Source organism: Equus caballus, chromosome 22 (genome assembly GCF_041296265.1).
Source record: "Equus caballus isolate H_3958 breed thoroughbred chromosome 22, TB-T2T, whole genome shotgun sequence".
In the NCBI taxonomy this organism is placed as follows: Eukaryota; Metazoa; Chordata; class Mammalia; order Perissodactyla; family Equidae; genus Equus; species Equus caballus.
In genome coordinates, this window is record NC_091705.1 from 22049000 (window position 1) to 22074515 (window position 25516).

At 48.5% G+C, this 25516-nt stretch overlaps 1 protein-coding gene across 2 annotated transcripts; it reads left to right on the plus strand.

Annotated features, from left to right (window-relative positions):
- The first annotated feature begins 223 nt into the window (after positions 1-223).
- On the plus strand, positions 224-25516 carry FKBP1A (FKBP prolyl isomerase 1A). Of its 2 annotated transcripts, XM_023626261.2 has the most exons (5): positions 224-430; positions 523-570; positions 18846-18958; positions 21873-22037; positions 24440-25516. In XM_023626261.2, exons 1-4 carry the CDS (start codon positions 394-396, stop codon positions 21999-22001), a joined length of 327 nt encoding a protein of 108 aa, XP_023482029.1. In that variant the 5' UTR covers positions 224-393; the 3' UTR covers positions 22002-22037; positions 24440-25516. The 2 variants fall into 2 exon arrangements, with proteins under 2 accessions (XP_023482029.1, XP_023482028.1); XM_023626260.2 differs by lacking the exon at positions 523-570 and having other exon boundaries at positions 225-430.

The following is a 25516-nucleotide window of genomic DNA, read 5'->3' on the forward strand; positions in this document are numbered from 1 at the left end:
GCACTTAGCCATGTGAACCGGCTCAGTCACGGAGTCAGAAACTGGCGGACCCCCCGTGCTTACTCCCCTTTCCCAGCTGCGGAAACTCGGCTAAGGAGATGCCCGCCAGGCTGGAAGCCCAGCGACAGGAAGGGTGGGGGGAGCCGACGGCCGCTCAAAAGGCTGCATCCGGAGGCCTCGGGGCTTCCCGGCTTCCGGTGCCCCTGCCCCGCGGCCCGGGCTTCGGGGGCGCGCGCGCCGCATGGAGCGCGCACGCAGGGCGGGGCGTGCGGGGGCGCGCGCGTGCGCAGGCGTCGCGCGGAGGGACGAGGCAGAGCCGCGGAGTCGCAGCCAGGTCGGTTCGTGGTCCACGCCGCCCGCCGCGCCGCCCGCCCCGCGCCCGCCGCCGCAGCCATGGGAGTGCAGGTGGAGACCATCTCCCCCGGAGACGGTGAGTAGGCGCCCCCGGCGGCCCCCGGGAGCCCCCCGCCGCCGCGCGCATCCGCTCACCGCGCCCGTCTGGTTGTCTGTCTGTCTCCCCAGGGCGCACCTTCCCGAAGCGCGGCCAGACCTGCGTGGTGCACTACACGGGTGAGTCGCGGGCCCACGGAGGGGGGGCCCGGCCCGCCTGTGGCCGCCCCGAGGCCTGGGGGCAGAGGCCCGGGGCGTGGCGACGACGGGGCCCGCGTGGCCCGAGGCCGAGGCCTGGGCGGCGGCAGCGCCCCCGAGGGGCAGCCTCGGGCCTGCCGAGCCCGGGAAGGTCTGAGCCGGCACTTGTGAGCGCCGACTGCGGGCCGGGCGTTATCTCGCGCTTCTAAAGCAGTTTCGTGCCTCGAATGCTGCCCTTATGCCCACTGCGCAGACGGGGAAACTGAGGCTTGGGGAGGCGAAGTCCCTTGCCCAAGGTCACACGCTCAGGAATGGGCAGAGCCCTGGCCAGGGACCATCAGAAAGGATTTGCACCGCTTCTGTGTCCCGGTTGACACCCTACCCCGCTTCCGGCCCTGTCTGGATGGCGATGAGACGGGCGAGGTAACTCCCAGTCTGCGGAGCTGCCTCTTCCCCCCGGGGGACTGAGGATTTGCCCTCCGCTGCGGGTGGGGAAACGTCCCGCTAACTAAGTCTTTGCTTTGGCTCAGCCTGGCCTCGGAGGAACGAGATCTGCGCGGTCGCTTTCCTCTTCTTACTTTTGAGCCACTTAGAAATCCAAGCCTCAGTGGCAGTGATGGCCCAGGCTGACAGAACATGTAATTTAGCCCCCACCCCTCCTCGGGTTCTAGGAGTAGAGGCTTTTCTCCTCCCCATTTTGAAGATAAGGAGGCTGAAGCCCAGTTAGGGTAAGAAACAGTAATGTAAGCCAAAGGAGATTGTAGACCCTCAGCCAGAATGCAGACCTCAGAGTCATGTGCCTTGGGACCATCTTTTACTCCATGCCCTTACAAGGTCCTCCTGGGTTGTATTGGGGAGGAGGGGGGCGGCTGAGCAGGCGGAGATTCCGTGGCTGGGTGGGGGGGGGTTGCTGCAGCGCAGTTGTTGATGTGAATAACCTTCCCTTCCCCTCCCCCCCTTCCCCTTTCTCCTCCTTCCCACCCTTTCCTCTGTTCCTCCTCCTCCTTCCTCTGTTTCTTCTCCTTCCCTCCCTTTTCCTCCTCCTCCTCCTCTCCTGGGTAGTAGGCTGTAGGCAGTTCTGACCCTGCTGCTCAGGGACTGGCTCTGCCCTTCTCTACCGGATCGTGGGGGGAGCTCTCTATTGAGGGAAATGACTTTCATTGGGAAGGAAAAAAACAGCAGCTAACATCCCCTCTCCCTTTTATTTCTCTGGCTGTGTTATTTCTCTGGCCCTTCTCCATGGGAAGGAATGAGGGCAGGGGATGGAGAGGGTTAAGGGCTGAACCTTTTAAAAGGCCACCAAAGGAGGAGGTGTTGAAACCCTTCTTTGTGGGGAACAGTCTCATGCCTGTGAACAAAACTGGAAAGCGGTTTTGGCGTTTTAAATGGCTGTCTTTGTAGGCCATGGTCAGCACCTGAGTCTAGGAGGTCTCGTGGAGGAAAGCTGGTCACTCTGGTTGTTTTTTGATCAATGAGGTGAGAAGAGTAACCATTGCCTGTTTACAGCGCTGGGGTGAGCGAGCAGTTTGTTAGTTCCCACAGCAACTGAGACACAGACTGGGCCTCAGAGGTGATGAGGTGACTTCTGCTCCCTCTCCCCCGCAATTTGTCCACACCAGGATAATTGACTACATCTGTCTCACTCCCAAGGCTGTACCCCTCGTCCTTGGCTTAGCTACTTCCTAGGGCTCATGGCAGGACTGGACACCAGCATGTAGGCAGTACCACATTTCACTTTGCTTCTTGGTGAAATGTCCCCACACAGCATGTCTGGAGCCTCTTTCTAAGAGAACAGATGGTCGTGGGACCCAGAACATCATCAGGGCTCCTGGTGCCTCTTCTCCAAGTCTGTGTTTTCTTTGAGGGTGGCACCCACCCACACGTGCCCAGAACAGCAGCAGGACCCTGGCGTGCCTTAGGACAAAAGCTTGCTTTTTTATTTCATTTTTGATAAGCCCTACAAAGACGCCTTAGTGAGGAGCCAGCTTTGCCTCATGCTCACAGAATAGGCTGTTCTTGGGCGGGCGGCTTTGTTCCTGCGGGCCTTTGCCACCAGCCTCCCAGGAAGAACCTGTTTGAAACCTGTGGGGGCGTGAGAGGAATAGGTAGGTGCTTTGAGATTTCATCTGTAGCAGTTAAGGCTTTTACACCCCTGGGAACAGAATCCATCTTGAGGCAACATGATGTGGCAGGGGGGAGAATAATGATAAAGATTTAAGGGTCTTCCATGGCAGGAGCCCCACTGGGCCTCAAGAAGGGAGAAGTTCTCATGATGCCCCTACTTTTCATCTCTGTTTCTCTCTACCTGGCTGCCTCAGTAGTCTCTTGTTACAGATTTCTCCTTTTCTGCCTCTCCCAAGTGGTGGATGGTGGAAGTCCCCAGTGCTGACCCCTCCTCCCACCCCCGTGCCCAGTTTCTCTGTCTCCTTTTGACTATCTAGCTCAGATTGCTTGGCTTTGTGACTCCAATGATTACAGTTCCTAGAAGAGAGACTCTGATTGACTCAGGTTTGGGTCAGAACACTCCTGATACAGTCCCCTCTGGCTAGCTGCCCACTACTGCTGATTTAGGGGCAGTGGGAGTAAGGTAGCCAAAATCCCCTCAGCCACTGGAGATTTGCATAGCACAGACTTTTACCATGTGGGCGTTTTAAATGCTGCCAGTAGCTGCCACTAGTAGCCTTGATGCCACTCTCAAGGCTCCCTCTGGTGCCTTCGGTGGCCTCTAGCAGAGCACAGTATGAGCATGGCCTCAGAAAGGCTGTGCCACATTTTTGTGATGCCAGAAGGGAAAATGAAAACTTTGCTGTCACCAGCCAGGCACCTCCTAGTAGCATGACAGGCGTTGAAGTGGGAGGGAGGAGGTGGAAAGGTAACCTGCCAAGTATGTGCCTTGAGGATCAAGTGGCTTCTCATAGCTCCCTCCTTGCCTCCGGTAGTTTGGTCATCTTTATTGTTGAGCTTGTCCTGACACACAGCTAGGCTTATGTCGCTTTTACTCACAGCAGCAGGCCACGTGCCTGCCATTGTCAGGGCAGTCTCAAGTGGATTGAAGGAATTCTTTTTTTATCCTCTTAAAAGCCAGTTGACATCTTGTCCTTGGGTCGGGTTTAAGTTGTTAGTAGTCTGGCTTCTGAGAAAAACCAAGGGTCCCCCAGCCGCGTCTCCTTCGAAGGCCCACTTGGAGGGATGCTGAGGCTCCCAGGGCAGGTGTAGCCACCTTCCTGCAACCCCCTCTCCGCCCCCTGCTTCTCTGGAGCCTCCCTTCTCTGCTTTATTGCACTCATTTCCCTGCTGGGTGTTTCTTGGCCGATGATCTGATGTCTGGAGGAAGGCTCACCACCAGCAGACTCCTCGGAGGGCCCCCGTGCCATCTTCAGGTGGAGAGGCTGTAACTGGGCAGGGCTGCAGCAGGACCCTTGCCTGCCTGCAGCAGATGTTCACTGAGCAGCAGCAAGCCACGCACTAGGGACATGGTCAGTGAACTAAACGAAGACTGATGTAGTGGATAAGACTAATAGCGCGAAGGTGTGACACGCCGCCGGGTGCTGAGGAGCGCTGTGGGGGGTTAGAGCGGGAGGGCGTGGGGAGGGAGTTTGCTGCGCTAAGTGAGGGTGGTTGGAAGGGGCCTCTGACAAAATGACATTTTAATATCACCCAAAGGAAGTTGGAGCAGTGTGCCTGTCTAGGCAGAGGGAAGAGTGGTGCAGACCCCGAGGCTGGGGCGTGCTTGGTGTGTCAGAGGAGCAGGAGCGCCTGTGCGGCTGGAATGGGTTGTGTGAGGGGGGAGGTGGTGCGAGATGAGGTGGTGGTGGAGCCCTGTAGGTTATTATGAGACTTTCTCTCTGAGTGAGGTAGAAGCCGTTAAAAGGTCATGAGCTGGCTTGGATTTTAACAGGACCCCCCCCCCCCCCCCCACCTTCCGGCTGCTGTGTGGACATTGAACTGTTGGGGGCGAGGGCAGCAATGGGGCCCAGGTTATATCCTGGATGTGTAGAGTGCCAGCCTGGGCAGGTGGGCACAGGTGGTGCCAGGTGGACAGTGATCCCCAAAGACGATGTAGGTCCTTGACTGGGTTCAGATCTTGCCTCTGCCGTTTAACATGTTGTGAGAGCTTGGGCAAATTGTACCACTTTTCTCAGCTTCCACATGCCATCTGTAAAATGCCAGTAACAGCGCCTCCTGTGAGGACCTGCTGGAGTGTTAGAGCTGGGGGTGAGTGCGTTTTGGGAGAGGCAGTGACAGTGATGCCGTTATTGTGTCATTAAGGCTCCGTGTGTCCCAGGCACTGAGTGACGTATGCCCCCTGGTCCTTGGTCCTGCCAGCACCCCCTGTGATGTCTAAAGTGGGAGAAAGACAGAGTCCTGGTCTCAGCACTCCGGCCCCAAACTTACGTGCAATTTAGGATCGGTAGAATGATAAATACCTGTGTGCCCACCACGTAGATTCCATGATGGCTGACATTTTGTCGTGTATGCCATTTTTGTCTACTTACAGAATACGTGTATTGAGCTATCACCTATTTTTTTGCTGAGCCATTTAACTTGCAGACCTCGTGACCCTTTACCTCTGAATGCTTGCGCATGCTCAAAGAATGAGGATGTTCTCCTTAGCCTCCAAAAAAATTTAAAATGATTCCGTAGCATCTAAAACCAAATTCATGTTGAAACTACCTCAGTTGTCCTCAAAGTGTTTTTTCTTTTTTTTAAAGATTGGCACCTGAGCTAACAACTGTTGCCAATCTTTTTTTTTTCCTACTTTTTTCTCCCCAAATTCCCCCAGTATATAGTTGTATTTTTTAGTTGTGGGTCCCTCTAGTTGTGGCATGTGGGATGCGCCCTCAGCATGGCCTGATGAGCGGTGCCGTGTCCGCACCCAGGATCTGAACCCAAGAAACCTGGGCCACCGAGGTGAAGTGCGTGACCTTAACCACTCAGCTGCGGGGCCGGCCCCCAAAGTGTTTTTTAAGTCTGTTTTTTTAAAACCAGAATTCAGTTGAGGTTCACTCACTGCAGTCGGATATTGTCAGTCTCACGCTGATTTTTTTCTTACCAACCCTGGTTTTTCAAAGAGAGCAGGCTGGTTATCTTACAGAATACCCCACGTCTGTCTCATTGTTTTCTCCCGGTGTTATCTTAACTCCTTCCACTGCCTGGATTTCCTGTAAACTGGAAGTTGAGTTTTAAATGTCTGAATAGTTTCTGGTGAAACCTTTTAGCGTGCAGACTTCATACGTGATGCTGTGTGCTTCATACTCGGCACGCCGAGGGGAACATCGCTGTTTGTGATGCTCAGTTTGGTCTCGTGAAGGTGCGTTTCCCGTGCAGCTGGCAGGCTGTCTGTGGAGCCCTTGGACGTGCTCAGAGGCCTGCTCCTCGTCAGCCCTTTGCCTGTCGGGATTTACAGCTAGTGATAGTTATCGCCTGAAGAAAGGATCTCGCTGGCATTTGCAAAGTGGCGATTTAAAAATTCTTTCATACCTTCTACATTTATTAGCTGCCATTCCTCTATAAAATAGGGTAAAACTTAATTCTTTCCCTTTAATCACCAATTTTTAAAGTGAGGAATTGGTTTTATAGTCATCCCCAGTGGTGGCAAGTGACTTTTTCCCCGTTTTTTAGTATACTGTGAACTCAGAGCCTTAAAATCTTTGACATTCATTATTCTTTTTGCTACTCATATTGTCCCAAATTCAGCCCGTAAGAGCCCCTTCAAGCTCATGCCACTGTTCCTTAATCACTTCCTTGATTTCACTGCCCTGGTCCTGGTCTCAGTCATGTCTTCAAAGAGCTCTGGTTCCTTTCAGTGGATCTCAGTGACTTTTTTTTTCATTAACAGCTTTGTTAAATATAATTTATGTACAATAAAATTCACTCATTTACCTATAGGCTTTTTTTTTTTCCCTGAGGAAGATTTTCCCTGAGCTAACACCTGTGTCACTCTTCCTCTGTTTTTTAGTTGTAGGCTGCCAGCACATCATGTCTGCTAACAGAGCACTGTAGGTCCACGCCTGGGAACCGAACCCAGGCCGCCAAAGCACCAAACTTAACCACTAGGCCACCAGGGCTGGCCCCCCCCATAGGCTTTTTAACTTGAACATTTTTGGTGATTGAAAACTGATTTTTGTCAAGTGCTAATCGGTTCATTATATCTGTAAACTGGGGGTCATTTATCTGCCTTGGGATTTTCTCTAAAAATAGTATTGTCAGCTGCTGTTTCCCGTGGAAAAGGCCAAGGGTATTATGGATAACTTAGATGTGTACTATCCCCCTCTCCCTTTGGCGCTCACAGTGGAGTTTGCTTATTTTTATTTGTTTTTTCTCTTGCCTGTTTTGTTACCTACTGGGGAACTCACCTGAGTCCTTGCATTCCTTCCCCCAGCCCCCTTTAATTTTGGCCAGGTTAGCTCCAGCAGTGCAAAAAGTAGGAGGAGGAACAGGAGGGAGAGGGAGAAATAATCAGCTCCTGGATGCTGCTGTCTCTCTCACCGCCTTTATTTTACTCTTCCCCTGCCCGGAGCTCAGACCACCCTGGCCTGCGTTGGGTTCCTCAGACACACCAACCTTTCCCTGTATGAAGGGCTCTGCCCTATGCTTAGGTGCCACCACAAAGCAGGCTCTATCACAGTTTAAATGACACCCGTTAGTGGGTCTCCACAGGTCCTTGGCTACAGTGGTTTTTGCCTATGCACACACGCCTCCAACTCTCCAACAAGGCACCCGCCCATTTCCTCTTGAGTCTGGGCTGTGTGTCTTACATCTGCTCTTTACCTGGCAGACTGCAAGTTCCAGGAGGCCAGGCCCCCACTGGTGGTGTTCACTGGTGGTGGTCTCTCCCCCTTGGTACCTGGCATGGAGTAGGTCCTCAGTGACGGAGTGCGCAGGCAGTTAGGACCTGCATTAGACTCGCTGGAGTGGGGAAAGCCCACATTCTTGTTATGATGGGTATAATATTTCTATTTCCTTTAGGTTAGAGTAAGACAGAACATATTCACAACATCTTGGACTTTGTTCAATCCCTGTGGATTAGTAAAATTGTGACCACGCCTTCCGGTCACACCTACTGCACACACAGATCAACACACCAAACCTTTCCCTCACTCACTGAACAGATGTGTTAGGAGCTGGGGAAAGCCCTGCCTTGCCTGCGAGGTGCTTGCCTTGCAGGGAGTGGTCCATTACAGGGGAAGTGCCTTGAGCACCCTGCACCTGGGGCTACAAGTGCCACACGGTCTTTGATGTGTGTGGCTGGCTCAGGCACAAGGAAGGGGCTTGCCAAGTGTGTGCAAAGGTCTGGAAGGGGAAAGGTGCCGTTAATTTTTCTACAAGTACTTACCATGTATTATGTGCAAGGCACTGTTCTGGGTAGCAAGAATACAGGAGCGAAGAAGACACAGTCCCTGCCCTTGGAGATCTTACACTGGGAAAGACAGGTAACAAATAATGATTAATAAGTAAAAATATATTGTACGTTAGTCAGTAAGTGCTAAGGAGGGGACAGGAGAGGGTTGAGATTTTAGACCAGTGAAGGCCTCAATGTGAAAGCGATATTTGAATAAAGACCTGAAGGAGGTGAGGGAATAATCCATGTGACTGCCTGGCTAAGGGCATTTTAGGCAGAGGGAACAGTGAGGGCAAAGGCCCTGGGGTGGAAGTATCCTTGGTGTGTACACAGAACATAAGGAAGCAATGTTCTCGGAGTGGAGAAGTGTGAGAGTAATCAGAGATGAAGTCAGAGAGATGGCGGCGTGGGGTGGCAGCTCTTACAGGGCCTTGACTTTTCAGGACTTAAGGGCTTTGGCTTCTCTTCTGAGTGAGGTGGGGAGCCACGGGAGGGTTTTGAGCAGAGGAGTAATAGGGTCTGACTTGTATTTTAAGAGAACGTCCCTCTGGCTGCCGTGGCAAGTTTGGATTGTAGGAGAGCAAGGGCTGATGCGGAGAGAGCAGGGAGGGAATCACTGTAATAATCTGGGGCCCAGCTCCAGAACTCATGCCTCTAACCGCTGTACCCTCTACCTGTAGCTTCCCACTTCTGTTTTCTGGAAAACAGAGAAGAGAAAGGTAACGATCATGCACATTTCTACCATTTCTAGATAGCCACTGTGTTGCCTTGTGTGCATCTCCCCGCGCCCGTTTGAGACATAATGTAGCAGTCCTCGTATTTATGTGATGAAATAGAAAATAGAAAGGCGTGCCCACAAGGACGTGCATTCTGGTCTGAGTCCTGGGGACCTGCCTGTTTTTCCCACCGTGAGCCCGCCTTTGTAAACACTGTTGGTCGTAGACTACAGGGGCTTAGCAAAGGTTAGAAGCATTTCTAGACGAGAGATGGAAGGTAGTCCTGCTCTCACCTGTGTGCTGAGGAGAAGAAGGTGGTGCCCTCTTTGCACAGGTGCTCGACCTTTGATCCCGCCATGCACCTGGGGTTCTCAGATCGCTGAGTCGGGAAGGTTGTCCTGGGAATGCAACCACAGAGGCCCAGAAACGGGGCAGACACATAAGCTTTGAGCTTAATGCTGTTCACCTGGCTCAGTGGAGAATCCCTTTTCACCCATCATGATTGGGACAACTGGGTAGTTGATGTGTCAGTCATAAAAGTGACAGGGCTTCTCTAACCTTTTTTTTCCTTTCTGATTTTTCTCCCCAAGTTCCCCCCACTACATAGTTACATATTTTTAGTTGTAGGTCCTTCTAGTTGTGGCATGTAGGACACCACCTCAGCATGGCCTGATGAGCGGTGCCATGTCCGCGCCCAGGATCCGAACTGGTGAAACCCTGGGCTGCCGCAGCGGAGCGTGTGAACTTAACCACTCGACCACGGGGCTGGCCCCTACCTTCTTTTTTAATTAATTTTTTTTTATTGAGGTAACGTGGGCTTATAACACTGTATAAATTTTGGTTGTGCATCGTTTTATTTCGGCTTCTATATAGACTACATGGTGTTCACCACCAAAAGTCTAGCTGCCATCTGTCACTGTACACTTGCACCCCTTTGCCCTTTTGCCTTCCCCCCAGCTTCCTTGCCCCCAGCTTCCTTCCCCCCGGTAACCACCAGTCTATTCTCTGTATGTGTGTGTGTGTTGTTTCTCTGTCTTCCACATGAGTGAAATCATATGGTACTTGGCTTTTTCCCTCTGACTTAATTTGCTTAGCATAATACCCTCCATGTTGTTGCAGATGGCAAGATTTCATCTTTCTTATGGCTGCGTAATATTCCATTATTGTATATACCACATCTTCTTTATCCATTCATCTGTTGATGGGCACTTAGGTTGTTTCCAAGTCTTGGCTGTTGTGAGTAATGCTGCAGTGAACATAGGGGTGCATAGATCTTTTTTCCAATTGGTGTTCTCATGTTCTTTGGATAAATACCCATACGTGGAATAGCTGGATCATGGTAGTTCTATTTTTAATTTTTTGAGGAATCTCCATACTGTTTTCCACAGTGGCTGCACTGGTTTGCACTCCCACCAGCAGTGTCTGAGGGTTCCCTTTTCTCCACATCCTCTCCAACACTTATTTCCTGTCTATTTAATAATAGCCATTCTGATGGCTATGAGGTGATAGCTCATTGTATTTGCTTTTCCATAATAATTAGTGATGTTAACGTCTTTTATGTGCCTGTTGGCCATCTGTCTATCTGGTTATGGTTTCAGGACTTAGATTCAAATCTTTAATCCATTTTGAGTTATTTTTGTATATAGTGTAAGATAAAGGTCTATTCTCATTCCTTTGCATGTCGTTGTCCAGTTTTCCCAACACCATTTATTGAAGAGATTTCCCTTTCTCCAGTGTATGTTCTTGGCTCCTTTGTCAAAAATTAGCTGTCCTTAGACATGTGGCTTTATTTCTGGGCTCACATTTGTCTTCCATTGATCTGTGTCTCTCTTTTTCTGCCAGTATCATGCTGTTTTGATCGCTATAGCTTTGTAGTATATTTTAAATTGGGGCATGATACCTCCAGGTTTGTTCTTTTTCCTCAGGATTCCTTTGGCTATTCAAAATCTTTTGTTGTTGAATATAAATTTTAGGATTCTGTGTTCTATTTCCGTGAAAAATGTTGTTGGGACTTTGATAGGGCTTGCATTGAATCTGTAGATTGCTTTAGGTAATATGGACATTTTAACTAGGTCAGTTCTTTCAGTCCATGAGCATGGAGCGTATTTCCATTTCTTTGTGTCTTTCATTTCTTTCTGCAATGTTTTATAGTTTTCAATCTAGAGATCTTTCACCTTCTCAGTTAAATTTTATTCTTAGGCATTTTACTCTTTTTGTTGCAATTGTGAATGGGGTTGTTTTCTTGATTTCTTTTTCTGCTATTTCATTGTTAGTGTACAGAAATGCCACTGATTTTTGTATGTTGATTTTGTACCGTGAAACTTGACTGTACTTGTTTATTATTTACAATAGTTTTTTGGTGGGTTCTTTAGGGCTTTTTATATATAAAATCATGTCATCTGCAAATAGTGACAGTTTCACTTCTTCCTTTCCAATTTGGATCCCTTTTATTTCTTTTTCTTGGCTGATTGTTCTGGCTAGGACTTCCAATGCTATGTTAAATAAGAGTGGCAAAAGTGGGCATCCTTGTCTGGTTCCTGTTCTCAGAGGAGTAGCTTTCAGTTTTTCACCACTGAATATGATGTTAGCTGAGGGTTTGTCATATATGGCCTTTATTGCATTGAGTACTTTCCTTCTATTCCTGTTTTGTTCAGAATTTTTATCATAAATGGATGCTGTGTCTTGTCCAATGCTTTCTATGCATCTATTGAGATGATCATGTGATTTTTACTTGTTTGTTTTATTTTTGTTGAGGAAGATTGTCTCTGAGCTAACATCTATGCCAGTCCTCCTCCATTTTGTAAGTGGGACACCGCCATAGCATAGCTTGATGGGTGGTCTCCACCCAGGATCCAAACCCATGAAACCTGGGCCTCTGAAGTGGGTGCACGTGAACTTAACCACTACACCACTGGGCTGGCCCCGATCATCTGATTTTTATTCTTCCTTTTGTTAATGTTGTGTATTAACATTGATTGATTTGCAGATGTTGAACCATCTTTGCATCCCTGGAATAAATCCCACTGGATCATGGTGTACAATCTTTTCAATATATTGTTGTATTAGATTTGCTAATATCTAGTTGAGGATTTTTGCATCTATGTTCGTCAGTGATATTGGCCTGTAATTTTCCTTTTTTGTGTCGTCCTTCTCTCTCTTTGGTATCAGGGTAATGTTGGCCTCGTAGAAAGACTTAGGAAGTGTCCTTCCTCTTTTCTTCAGTTTTTTGGAAAGAGTTTGAGAAGGATAGTTGTTAAATGTTTGAATGTTTTGTGGTCATCTGGTCCTGGACTTTGGTTTCCTGGGAAGTTTTTGATGACTGTTTCAGTCTCCTTACTAGTGATCGGTCTATTCAGATTCTCTATTTTGTCTTGACTCAGCTTTGGAAGGTTTTATAATCCTAAGAGTTTATCGATTTTTTCTAGATTATCCAATTTGTTGATGTATGGCTTTTCATAGTATTGTCTTATAATCTTTTGTATTTCTGTGGTACCCATTGTAGTTCTAAACATTTTATTTCAAATCCAAACAGAAATCATTTACTAAAGGGCCATGTGTTTCTTTGAGGGTGGCTCTTCTCGTGGAGTTTCCCATCAAATTTCTTGCAAAAACTAATTTTGGCTTCTTTTAAAGTAGAGCAAGGACTCTTGTGAGGTCATCTAAATGTCAAACCTTTCTAGATTTTTAAGATTTTTCTTCCTCCAAACATGCATTGGTCTCACCCATACACAGTTATTCACTAGCAGTATTTTTTAGTGACTTGCCTTTATTGAGTCTTTCCAAGCAGTCAGCTAGGACCACTTATTCACACTCATATTTCATTTATTTTACATGCTATTTATTATCTATACTCAGTAAGTATAGCTCACATAAATGGATTTGAGAATAAACACAGCTAACTGATCTTTGGTGAGCATAAAACTCACATGGGAAAGAAAGGGAGGATGAGCTGGAGGCTGGGGCAAGAAGATGCTTTCACCCTGCTGGGGCTGTGCAGGCTGTGCTTGTTGTAAGAGTCTCTGGTTAGGCAGTGACGTAAAAGGTGGTTGAGAGAGCTTCTGTATATAATGAGAAGAAAGAAGGGAAGTAGGTAAGCCTAGGTCACTATACCCGTTTGTACCTAGGTTAGTATGTTTATTTGGGAATGTTCAAGTGGCTTCCAATGCAAATCTGCAGAAAAACTGGCGACTTTGAATTGGTTCCCCCTCCTCCATAAAACCGTTCTTTTTATACTTTGGAAGCTCCCTATTGAGTTGAAAGTAGAAATCCTTTCTCCTTCTCCCAGCCGTGAAGGGCAAGAACTTTATTTTGTTTTGGAAGTTGAGGGTTTAGGGTGTTCTGTTTTGTTGTGTTGTTATCATTTGATTTAGGTTTGGGCGTTTCGTTTTTTGATCTTAAAACTTTCCATATTTTGGACCCTGTTAAATGCTGCCCGTGAAAACCACCTGCAAAGATTCGTCCGCAGTTGAAAACCACACTGAGTCATGAGCTTTAACTGCAGCAGGTGCTGAAGCCTGAGCTCTGCAGGTGCCTTCTCCACTCGTCTTCCCTTTCTTAGCAGAGCGTCTGTGGACACTGTCTTCCCGTGAAGCAGAGCACACTGGAAGTGGCTCTGTTTCTGTTGGATTATCAGTGAAATAATCACCACTGGTCCTCTTGAATCTCCAAATCCTGACGTGGGTCTTAACCACTGCTTCTGTGACACGGCCCAGGGGCACTGTGTCAGCAGCTGCTGGGTCCCTCAGCAGGAGCGCTCTCAGGCAGATGAGCAGCAGCAGGAGCAGGCTGCGTGGCGGAGGGAACTCCAGACTTCCCCACTCCCTTTTTAAAAATTTTAAGCCCTCCTGCTCCCTCTCCAAGGATTTGAGTTCTTCCCCCAAAAGAACAGCTGAACAGTTTGGGAGGAGACCCAGGCGGAGGTGACATCGGCTGCCTTGCAGCCAGAAGCCGCTTTCACAGTCTCTCAGGCAACCATAGCTTTCGCACCTTTCATGGTTTTGTGCTTTTAACTGGAGACCCCAAAATTTTCACATTTTTCTCACTGATTAGTAATTTAAAGGTGCCAAAAGTAAAAACTGCCGTTCTGGGATGACCCCTCAGATTCTTCCTCCTGTATAGGGAAGAGGTCTGAATGTGGAAGTCTCGTGTTTGTCGTGCTGGTTCTTAAAAATCGTGCAAGTGAAGCAAATCCTAAAGTACTCCTGCGTGCCTGGTGGAGTTGAGCTGAGTGCCACAGGGACATGGAGCCTCCAGGTCGCCGTCTGCGACCTCGAGCTGTGTTCAGACAGGAAACGAGAAGTAGTTCTTGAAATCAAGAGTACGGAGCTATCCCAGGCAGTTTCTGGGTCATGAGGTATAGGTTTGTGTGTAGTTAGAAATGAAATTGGTCAGTTGTGCAGAAAGGAGGTTGTACTGGTGATGGTTTTTGCTACGAGTGGCCTTCGGAGCTTAAAGAGTGTCAGCTGTCATGTCTGAACCATAACCTCAGTTGCCTTCTCTCAGCAGAGCATGCTTTCTCTAGGAAATTATGGCACTGACTTGGCAAGTGGCTTCACTGGTCAAGGGCTCCAGGTCCTGGCACGGAGATGCCCAGAGTTAAATGGGAGCAACTGCTGAGTCTTGCCTTGCTGCCTGCTTTGCCTGCTCCTTCCCCCGGCAGAGGAAGCACCTTGCCATCCGCTGCCAGGTTGGGTATAGGAGGGAAACATGTAGGCTTTTAGTAAATCTCACTTTTTTCTCTTTTTTTCCCTTTCTTTCAAAAGCAGTTTTATAGAGGCATAATCGACATCCAATAAACTGTCATATTTAGCGTGTACAGTTTCATTAGTTTTGATGTGTTTCTTTGTACCCTTGGAAACCTCCCCGTTCCTAGCATGACTAATCACTGATACACTTTTTCTGTCAACATAGATGAGTTTGCATTTTCTAAGATTTCATATAAATGAAATCATACAGTGTGTACTCCTTTGTCTGGCTGCTTTCACTTGGCATAATTATTTTGAGATTAATATGTGTTTTTGTTTGTTTTTTGTTTTTAAAGATTTTATTTTTTTCCTTTTTCTCCCCAAAACCCCCCGGTACATAGTTGTTTATTCTTCGTTGTGGGTCCTTCTAGTTGTGGCATGTGGGACGCTGCCTCAGCGTGGCCTGATGAGCAGTGCCATGTCCGCGCCCAGGATTCGAACCAACGAAACACTGAGCCGCCTGCAGCGGAGCGCGCGAACTTAACCACTCGGCCACAGGGCCAGCCCCGAGATTAATATGTTTCATGTCCCAATAGTTCATTCCTTTTTATTGCTGAATAGTTTTCCATTGTATGGGTATACTTGTTTATCCATTTCCCAGTTGGCAGATGTTTGAGTTGTTCCAGTTTTTTGCTATTACAAGTAAGTCTGCTATGAACGTTTGTATAGAAGTCTTTTTGTGTGGGCATAGACTGTCATTTCTCTTGGATGAATGTCCGGGAGTAGAACAGCTGGGTCGTATGGGTGGTGTATGTTTAACTTAAACTGCCAAGCTGTTTTCTAGGGTAGTTCCTTTTTATGTTTCTACTAACGGTGTATGAGAATTCCTCTTCCTCCACATCCTCACCAATACGGTTTAGTTGTACTCATTCTGATAGGTAGTAGTCGTATCTCCTAGTAGTTTTAAGTTGCATTTTTGTAAGGACGTAATGTTCAGCATCTTTTCATGTGCTTGTCATCTGTATTTCTTTTTCAGTGAAGGATCTATTCAAATCTTTTGCCCTCTTTTAATCCAGTTCTTTTCTTACTGTTGAGTTTTGAGAGCTCTTTATACATTCTGGACACAAGTCCGTTATCAGATACATTCTTTGCAAAGATTTTCTCCCAGTCTGTGGCTTGACATTTCATTCTCTTTAAAGTATCTTTTAAAGTGCAGAAGTTTTTAATTTTGATGAAGTTCAATTTATCGTTTTGTGGATTGTGCTTTTTGGCCTCATATCTAAGAAATCTTGCCTAACCCACCGTCACAAAGATGCTTTCCCTCTGTTTTCTTCTGAAAGTTTATAGATCTAGTGTTTAGGTTTGCTATCCATTTTGAGATGATGTTTGATTAGGATGTGAAGCATAGACTCAGGTTTTTACTTTTTGCTTGTGGATATCCAGTTGTTCCAGCCCAATGTACATTTCACCTCAGGCATTGTGGTTTTCATCTCTGGAAGTTTAATTTGAATCTTACTGTCTTCTCTACTAATTCTAACATCTGTGTCAGTTCTGGGTTGGTTCCAATTGGTTGATTAGTCTCCTTGTTGTGGGTCCTGTCTTCATGCCTCTCTGCGTGGTGATGCTTAGTGATCTCTTGCTGCTAGACGTTGGGAATTTTACCTTTTGGGGTGCTGGATATTTTTATTCCTGTAGATCTCCTTGACCTTTGCACTGGGAAGCAGTTTGATCGCGCCGCGTCTTGCTTTTCTGACTTATTAGGTGGATCTGGAGCAGTGTTTAGTTAGGGCTCATGAGTCTGCACTAAGGCAAGCTCTTCTGAGGTGTCTTACCCAGTGCCTGGTGAACCACGACTTTCTCCAGTCTGGCTCGTGGGAACAGGCACTGATCCCCGCCCGGTGTAAGCTCTAGTGTGTTAAGTAAATGTCAGGTAAAGATTCACCTCATAACAGGTTACTCTCCGCTGCAAGTAACTGAAAACCTGACTTAAGGCAAAGCTGACTTTTAGTCACCTCAGAACACAAGTCTTGAGGAGGGTGGTTCAGAGCAATGGGACAACTGCTCTGTGGTGCTCCTGACCTTCTCGTGGTTACAAGGTGGCCACCATGGCTCCAGACATCACATCCTCACAGGAGGGTCTTCAGCTGGGATGGAAGAGAGGAGCTTTCTTCCCGAGTGCGTTTCTTCTTTACCAGTGAGACAAGTCCTTCCTGCAAGATTCCAGTGGACTTCACAGTGGGTCCGAGTGCCCATGCTGGCCCATATGCCCTACCCACATCAACCCTGACATAGGACGAAGGCTTAGTTGGCTCCAGTTCATCTGGGCCAGGCTGTTGCTGCTTCCTGGAAAGTTGATTTTCACCTGGAAAAGGAGGTGGGAGTGCTGGGTCTGGATTTCCCAAGGGTCTGGAATGTGCCCCAGCCTGGGTTCCAGCTGCCTCTCTGGGCAGGTTTTCCCCTGTGGGTTTTGTTCAGCCAGTCTTTGCAGACAGTCAGGGCTCAGGGGCCAGGGACCACCCTCCCATCCTTGGCTCTTCCCCGGGTGGCTTCCTCACCTAGTGACTTGTCCACCGTGGTTGCTCAGGAATCCCTGGGGCTCTCCTCAAGGTCTGCTCTGAAGGGCACCGACCGGGAAGGGGCTATTTCTGGTCTTCAGTCTTCTTTGCAGCTTGGTCCCCGTTGGTCTAATTCAAGCCTCTTGCTAGAGCCTGGCCCACTGCTCCCTGGCCCTGACCTCGGCCGGGTTACTGAGCCTTCCAGCTGGTTTCCTTATTTCTGAAACAAGCCGTCTCAGGCGGGCGGCTGGAAAGGCTCCCTGCCTGGCCAGAGACGGGATTCTGGGAATCTTAGCTCTAGGTTCGTTGCCTGCTCTCGCCCTTAACGCCGAGTTCAGTTGGGTTGGGGTCAGTGTATGAAGTAGAGCTTGAAATGGCTGAAAGGAACGTCTCCAGTGAGTGTTGTGGAGAGTGGAGACCTCTTCTATCCCAGTTACTCATTTGTAGAAAACTACTCAAGTCCCACCATTGGCATTTCTTTTATCAGGTAGTGATTGTGTTCTGGTGAAAAGATGAGCTGCGTGTACACCCCAAGTTGCTACTTGGGGGGGTTGCCCCGTCCTGGCTCTGCACTGACTTGGCAGGGGTGGGCCTCCATCCTCCTGTCTCCCTCTCAGTCCGCAGCTCCCAGCTCCAGGCAGTATCAGCACCCCCTCTGCCCCAGGACGTCTGTCTCTCCTCCAGCTCTGTTAGGACAGCAGTTTCTGTCCCCCACACTCCCTGTTTCCTATTTTGTCAAAGTACAGATAGTCTGGTGGCTGTGATAAAGCTCTCAATTGATCCCTGCTTCCCCATCCCACTTAGAAGCGTTGACACTTTTTTATGTTGTGATTTTGTTGGGATTTCCCTCCTTCTCTAAAACATAGACACACAACAAAATTCTGTGTTTTGCTGGGTCTTCTGAGTGATGCTTAGAACCATGTGGGTGCTCACCCTGAGCCTCCAATAAAATCAGCTTTGTGTTAATTATGTGACAACAGCTGGCTGCCCCTCCCGTTTTGGGATTCTGGTGTGAGTTTTCAGGATGTCAGTGACAGCTCTCACAGTTGGCTGACACTAGCTTCCTGAGAAGCCAGTGCTGTGGTTGTTTTGGTGGGGAGTTGCAGGCGTCTATTCCTCTTTCCTCGTGGCGCTCACCCTCTGGCATCTCGTCTCTGGAAGTCCCGCTTCACGGAGGGTGCCATAGTGGTTTGGCTTCTGGGAACCTGAAATAGTAGAATGAACATGGTTTGGGGATTTAGGGCCTAGCTTTACTGCTTCAGCACTCCTCTTCTCTCTGCCTCACGTCCTCATCTGTGAAATGGGGACAGTGCTGTGGGAAGGACTGAGTAAGTGCATGTGTGGAGAGGCTCTAGCCCAGTCCCTGGCTCGGAGTGAAAGCACTGCCCGCAGGTCCGCTGGAGTCATTAGCTGTCTGCTGGTGAGAGGTTTTCAGTGTCTTTGCAACGCCATGACTGATTCTCCCGCAACAAGTAACCTACAGTGCAGTTCAGTTCTGACACTACCCACGTTTCTGTAAAAGATGACGGCTGAGTTGAGAAAGGAATATTGCTTCTTGCACTGTATGTGACTTTCGGCCATTGTCTGTGTGTAAAGAGCTCACAGTGATTCTTAGTCTGGGAGGAAATCCACAGGGTGCTGGAAATTCGTGCCAGGAGTGTGTGCACTTCGCCATTTTCCAGACCAAGGTAGGGTACTGCCTGCCTCTGGTCATCAGCTTCCTGCTTGGAGTGAGGGAAGAGTGTTCACGAGTCTGGAGTGGAGGGACTCCCCTAGCTCCTTAGAGGCCCAGTGGGGACACAGGAAATCCTCCCTGGACGCCGCAGTTCCTCCTCGGGCCTCGGACACCCTGCCAGGCCCTTGAGTGCTGGCGTCTGGGATGGGCCTTCTGCTGCTGGCTTCTGACTTGCCTCGTGTCATTACTCCTTGTTGCTCATGTTACAACTGCCCTTTTTCACAGGGATGCTTGAAGATGGAAAGAAATTTGATTCCTCCCGGGACAGAAACAAGCCCTTTAAGTTTATGCTGGGCAAGCAGGAGGTGATCCGAGGCTGGGAAGAAGGGGTTGCCCAGGTATGCTCTCGTTTGTTTTGTGTTGTTTCCTAGTGTCTACCTTTTAAGTTATGTTTCTGGGTAGGACATTCATATGGTTCAAAAATCAAAAAAAGTATAAGTGAGAAGTTTTTCTGCCACCTCACCCTATCTTTCCAGTGCCCCCTGCCCCCCGAGTAACTCCTGTTATTAATGTTTCTTGTAGAGTTTCTTTAAGCATACAAAACATGGCTTTTTTTTTCCTTTTAGGCACACACATTCTTCAGCACATGGCTTTTTCACTTAATCTATTTTGACCCCTTATATACCAGGACATGAAAGAGGAGGACACCCTTTTACAGGAGTGTACTCTAATGTATTTGACCAGCACCCACTGATGGCCATTTGGGTCATTTCCAGTATTGTCACAATACTGCAGTCACTAATCTTCTTTGGACTTTATTTTACATTTGTGCAAATGTCGCCATAAGCACATCCTCAGAAGTGGAGTGAGGGATTCAGTGGCTTTGTCTTTTGACATATTGCCAAGGTGCCCTCCGTAGGGGTTACCCTGTGAACTGCCACCAGCAGGTTATGAAGCTGCCTGTCTCGTCTGAGTCCCACCAGCACAGTGTGTTGTTAAGCTTTTGACTTCAGGACAATATAAGGAGTGAAAAATGGTATCTCGGTGTAGTTGTAATCTGTGTTTGTCTTATTATTGACCATGTTGTGTCAGACCACTTCTGAGAGGTCGTACTCGTGTAGAAAGTCATTTCGTCTGTCTTGAGTCTGTTTCGTCACCTCTCCCGTCTCCATTTGTGTAAACAGCTTTTGTCCTGCCAATTCTCCGAAATTCCCTGTAGACAGTAGGGACCCAGGGTTGCCAGATTTCACTTGGAACCAATCCTTCCGTTCAGCCCAGGAGTTTTTCTCTTTGGCAGTAACCAGGTAAAGGGGTGTTCAGTGGCCTGAAACCCAGCGGGCTTTATAATTAGGCCCTGTGTGGTGGGTAATTAGTCTGTTAATTACCTCTCTCACCAAAGAAAATGGGGGATTTAACCAAAGTGGAGAGAAAGATTTTTATCTTTTTCTTTTCCTGAACACACATTGCTCTGCTTCCTCTGTAAAATGTCACTGATTTATCTCCAAATAAACTGTTTAACTTTCAGAATTTTAACCCCTCCCTCTCCCAGGTGTCTGGATTTCTGTTCTTGCAGAGCAGAGGGTTGGCAGGACTAGAAGGAGAGGATCTTTGTGGGTTACTTCCCTTTGGAAACCTTGCCAACCGTTCCTTTCTGTCCCATCCTGTCCCCACCTCCCACGTCTGGCCGGCTCTTGGGTCTGTGGCCCGTCCCCCGTCTCCCATACCCGCCATTGTGCACAGCGCAGCTCATCTTTTCTGGCTGTCCCGGCGCTGGAACAATAATTGTGTTGTGTTTCCAAGAACCGTAGCTGCCCTGAGATAGCGTTATCAGCCTGTGTTACATCCCAGGCCTGGCGAGCATGACAGGATGTTGGGGCGATGCCCAGTCTCCCCTGGGCCCCGTGCTCTGGGGTCAGTCACGGCTCTGCCACTTGTGAGGAGTCTGAGCGCTCTGACACCCACACAGCGTCTTCTTTAAACTCCACAGAACATTTCTTCGGCAAGTGAGTTAGAAGCACGAGAAGAGAGGGCTCATCTTGTGTCCCTTTTCCTTTTCTTTTGATAATTTTGTTGGTTTGGTTTGTGTTTACAGGTATGCAGTCCTGTCACAAGTACTATTTTCAGCTTGCTTTTCTCATCTAACAGTGTATCTTGGGCGTCTTTCTGTGTTAGTACATTTAAGGTCACTATATTCTTTCTAGTGGCTCACCCATGGTGCAGATGTGCCTTATAATGGGCATTTGGGTTGTCAACAGAAGATTCTGGAAGTGGAATAGCTGGATAAAAGGATACGATCGTTTTGAATTTTATTAGCTAAAGCATAAGCTTTAACTGTCCTTGCCACCTTGGTCCAGCATGTCGCAGGTTCTGAAGACAGCTGTGGGAAGCGAGACTTCTGCGTTGCGTTAGAAAGTTCCTTACAACCTGTGGCGTCCCCTTTACACCATCTCTTGGGTTGAGTCAGAGAGCCAGGAATGTGCACATGGAGACTTAGAGAGACGGGTAAAAGGATGGAAATAGAGCAGGGAATCTGCTCACTGTTCAGAAAATAGGTGTTTAAATTTATTGGTGTAGTGATTAGAAAATAAGAAAAGTACAAATACATTTTAAAAAGTGAAAATTTTCCCTCTGACCTGGCCACTGTACTCTGTTCTCTCCTTTGAAAAACACTGGTATTGTGTCCTTCCAAAGATGTTTTCTGTCTATATGGGTGAGTACAAATTATAATATTTTCCTCTTTTTCACACAAATGGAAGCATACTGTACATGCTACTTGGTATCCCAGAAAATCATACTATCTTTTTAAAAGTCTTTCTATATTTCTGAGTATGAGTATAAATATAGAAAGTACAGAAAAGGAGATTACCCCAAATATTACTTTCTTTGGGTTTTCTTTTAAAGCAAAGTCTTGAAGAAATTATTCCTTTTTTAAGAGCATACATACCACTTAACTTGTCCTTTGAGTGACAGGCCACTGAAGGACTAAGTGGTGACACTTTCAGAGTGTTAGCTGCCCAGAGTTAGATCAGTAAGACTTGGGCAGAAAGGTTGAGAAGCTGACCATTCCGGGAATCAAGAGGATTTTTATCTGCCATTGAGCCCCTTGGAGCCGGGCGCAGGGATCATTCAGCCTGACTGCCAACCTCCACGACCTGACATGGGGGTGCCCAGCACGCAGGCAGCCATGCAGTCACTGGGATGTCCTAGTCATACCATCCTGGCCAAGGGATACCCTGGTAAACAGGTCTGCTGCTTGCCAAGACAATTGGGGAGTGCGTCCAGCTGATTCTTTCCTCCTCGTTCTTTTCACAGATGAGTGTGGGTCAGAGAGCCAAACTGACGATCTCCCCAGACTACGCCTACGGTGCCACTGGGCACCCGGGCATCATCCCGCCAAACGCCACCCTTGTCTTTGATGTGGAGCTTCTAAAACTGGAATGACAGGAGTGGCTTCCTCCCTGTGCTCCCTGTTCTTGGGTAAGGAACCTTAAAGCTCAAGGGTCTGTAACCACCTTTGCTCCTCCGTGTAATGCCCGGTGTTTGAGGCGGGCACAGAGAACCAGGAATGCCATGGGGTGTTTTTCTCCTCTGTGGTCTTCCCCTGTCAGGTAGCCTTTCAGTTTAGTTATTAGTGTCTACCTTGAATGTAAAAGTTGACCATCCTATAGGAAGGGATGGCATATGCTCTCAAACGAAGTCATGGGGATGGTGCAGCTGACGGTTATTTAAATTAAGTATTTTTATAAGTGGTTTGTAAACTAAAACTGAACTGGGAGCTGGAAATATAGGCCAAATTTCTGGTGCCGCCATTTAGTTCTTTAGAAGTAAGCCTGTTGGAGACTTTGCCTGCCCTGTCCTAGTCTGTGCAGCTGCCTCATTCATGGAGTTTGTGATCGCTGCCTGGTAGATGGTATGAGAGAGGCTTTACCACCTGGGCCACCTGCCTCGGGGAGCAAGCCTAGGACACTTGACAGCAGCTCAGCTTGTTTTTTTTGTTTTTTTGAGGAAGATTAGCCCTGAGCTAACTACTGCCAATCCTCCTCTTTTTGCTGAGGAAGACTGGCCCCGAGCTAACATCCGTGCCCATCTTCCTCTACTATATATGTGGGACGCCTGCCATAGCATGGCTTTTGCCAAGTGGTGCCATGTCCGTACCTGGGATCCGAACCGGCGAACGCGGGCTGCCGAGAAGTGGAACGTGTAAACTTAACCACTGTGCCACCAAGCCGGCCCTCAGACAGCTTGTTACCAGTGGGTTGACAGGCGAGGCCAGAGGATGCTTGTGAAGTATAAAGGATGCTCTCAGACAGTCCTAGGACGGGGTCTTAGGGACCTGAGTCACCCTCCTATGCAGCAGGTGAGGAAACAGGCCCAGAGAGCAAGGCCATACTCAAGGCCACATCAGGCAGTCGCAGACTGCAACCAGAAGCCCTTTCCTGCTTCCCCTTCCTGGGCTTTTTTCTTTCCTCTCCCCTCATTTCTAGGAAACCAAACTCAATATGTGACTGGCCCATAACTTTCCATGTAGGTCTGACAATCCTGGAACACATAACTGCGTCGTCTTCTTCCCCTTTGGCCCTAGGCCTCTACATCTGCTCCCCTCCTGCCCCCGGAAGCACAGGGCCACAGCCAGGGGCTGGGTGAGAACGTTTTTGTTTGAAAGCTGCAATAAGTGGCTGCCAGCCTGTCTGTTAGGGTGTGGCCTTGTGCTGTTGTGGACTTCTTTGAGTAGAAGAGCTTTTTTTATTATTAGCTGTTTTCTCTCTCAGTGGTTTGAGCCCTACACGCCAGGGTCATCCAGGCCTGGTCAGGTTTGATGACTCTGGCGTCTCCACTTGTCGTTTCTATCAGGAGGGAAACGCTGACAGTTTTCCGAGCCTCTGTCTGCCCAAAGGTCTACCCCTGGCCCAGACCCTCTTTCTGGTTCTTTGAGAGCCGAATCCTTTGAACATAAATGTCCTTAGGGGAGGCTTGAAGTTGTCTTGATTTCAGAGCAGGCTTTCTGTAAATCTGGTAGGATGGAGGCAGGGCCAGGAAGGGAGAGAGGGAGGAGGGGCTGCAAGTCACCTGGCCTAAGCCTCCCCACACTGCCAGAGAACGCCTCCCAGCTGCTCGCAGGGGTCTTGAGGGAAAGCCCAGGGCCAAACCCGGAAAGTTAGAGGTTTGCATGAATGAATGGAGAGTGCAGACATTTTCTACTTCTGTTCATCTTGAGGAATGCCAGCTTAGGGCTGTGCACATTAAAGTCACCAGGGAAGCTTTTAAGACTCCTGATGCCCAGACCAGTTAACCACAGTCACTGGGAGTGGGCTCCAAGCATTAAGACTTTTTTAAAGCTCCCAGGCAGTTCCTGCATGTAACCAAGTTGGAGACCCAGTGATAAAGGGGAACTGTATCGTCAGCGGCTTTGGTGGACTGCTCCTCCTGCTGTCCTCAGCAAGGTAAACTTAACCTTAGGTTTAAAAAAAACACACACCGGGGCCGGCCCAGTGGTGTAGTGGTTAGCTTCACACACTCCACTTTGGTGGCCCAAGGTTCGCAGGTTCAGATCCTGGGCGTGGACCTACACATGGCTCATCAAGCCGTGCTGTGGTGGTGTCCCACCTACAAAATAGAGGAAGGTTGGCATAGATGTTAGCTCAGCGACAATCTTCCTCACCAAAGAACAAAAACACACGACCAGTTTAAGCAGGAAGGAGGTTGCTCACCTGTATGTCCAGCCTGAGCCCAGCTGGCTCTGCCCCCTGGAGCAGAAGAGGCTTGGTCCAGGTGAAACCTGCAGCCGTGGGGAAGGGACTTGGTGTGGCAGGCGGCCTTCTCCCCACCACACACCCAGGGCACTGAGTTGCTGGAACTCACAGATTCTCTGTCCCCAACAGATGTGCCGCAGAGGGATCTGGCGCCTCCAGACGTGCACACGCAAGTCCGTACGGAGCTTCTCCTGATGTCCACCACACTCTGTATAAGCATCCACCCTGACTGAATGTGTCCTGTCACCCGGCTTTGCTCTCCCCGTCTCCTGTGTGTGTGTTGACCTAAATGACATGCCGTAAACCTCAAGTTACTCTCCTTACTTTGTTCCATTTTGGAGGGAGGATTCAGTTTCAGTCTTCTGGATCTAGGCTCCCAGTTAAGCATTAGTCAAGTATTAACAGCACAAATAATGGGTTAACTCTAGAATAGGAATTGGTGTTGAGGGGGGATGCAAGAATCTTTATTTTATTTTATTTTTTGGATGAAATTTTTATCTATTATATATTAAACGTTCTTGCTGCTGCGCTGCAAAGCCATAGCAGATTCGAGGCGCTGTGGGGGCCGAATCATTCTCCCAGTTGAGAGATGCGCTTTGGTTGAATTAAACGCCCTAACCTGAGACTGAAGTGGGAGGGAGAGCCGTTGCCTCCGCTGCCCACACCACCTCCCCGAAGCCCTCTGCCTTTTGAAAGCAGATCGTTTTCACTGCGATGTTGGACGCTGCAGGTATCTGTCCCCGGGCCAGCAGGGACCTCTGAAGCCTTCTTCGTGGCCTGGCTTTTTTTCTTTTCATCCTGTGGTTTTTCTAATGGATATTCAGGACTTTTGTAATCTCATAGCTATCCAAGCTCCACTTCCTAAATTTTAAGAACTTTAATCGAAAGTTTAAATTGAAGGTGCTGTTTGTAGACACTTAACACCCAGTGAAAGCCCAGCCATCATGACAAATCCTTGAGTGTTGTCTTAAGAAAATGATGCTGGTCATCGCAGCTTCAGCATCTCCGGTTTTTTGACGCTCCGCTCCCCCTGCTGATCTCCGAGTCTCCTGGCTTTTCCCTCCCCTCTCGCCCCTTGCGGTCCTGTGTAGTGATGTGGTGAGAGGAGTTAGTGCTGCCTGCCCACCCTCACCCCATCCCTCCGCACTACATATGAGTTTCAAGTTTTATTATTGCAATAAAAGTGCTTTATGCTGGCTTTTCTCA

Bases quoted from the DNA above. Each gene is read 5' to 3' on its own strand.
- FKBP1A (XM_023626261.2), top strand. From the start codon at position 394: ATGGGAGTGCAGGTGGAGACCATCTCCCCCGGAGACG. The intron at 431-522 runs GTGAGTAGGCGC...CTGTCTCCCCAG, and splicing joins GACCATCTCCCCCGGAGACG to GGCGCACCTTCCCGAAGCGC. The intron at 571-18,845 runs GTGAGTCGCGGG...CCTTTTTCACAG, and splicing joins CTGCGTGGTGCACTACACGG to GGATGCTTGAAGATGGAAAG.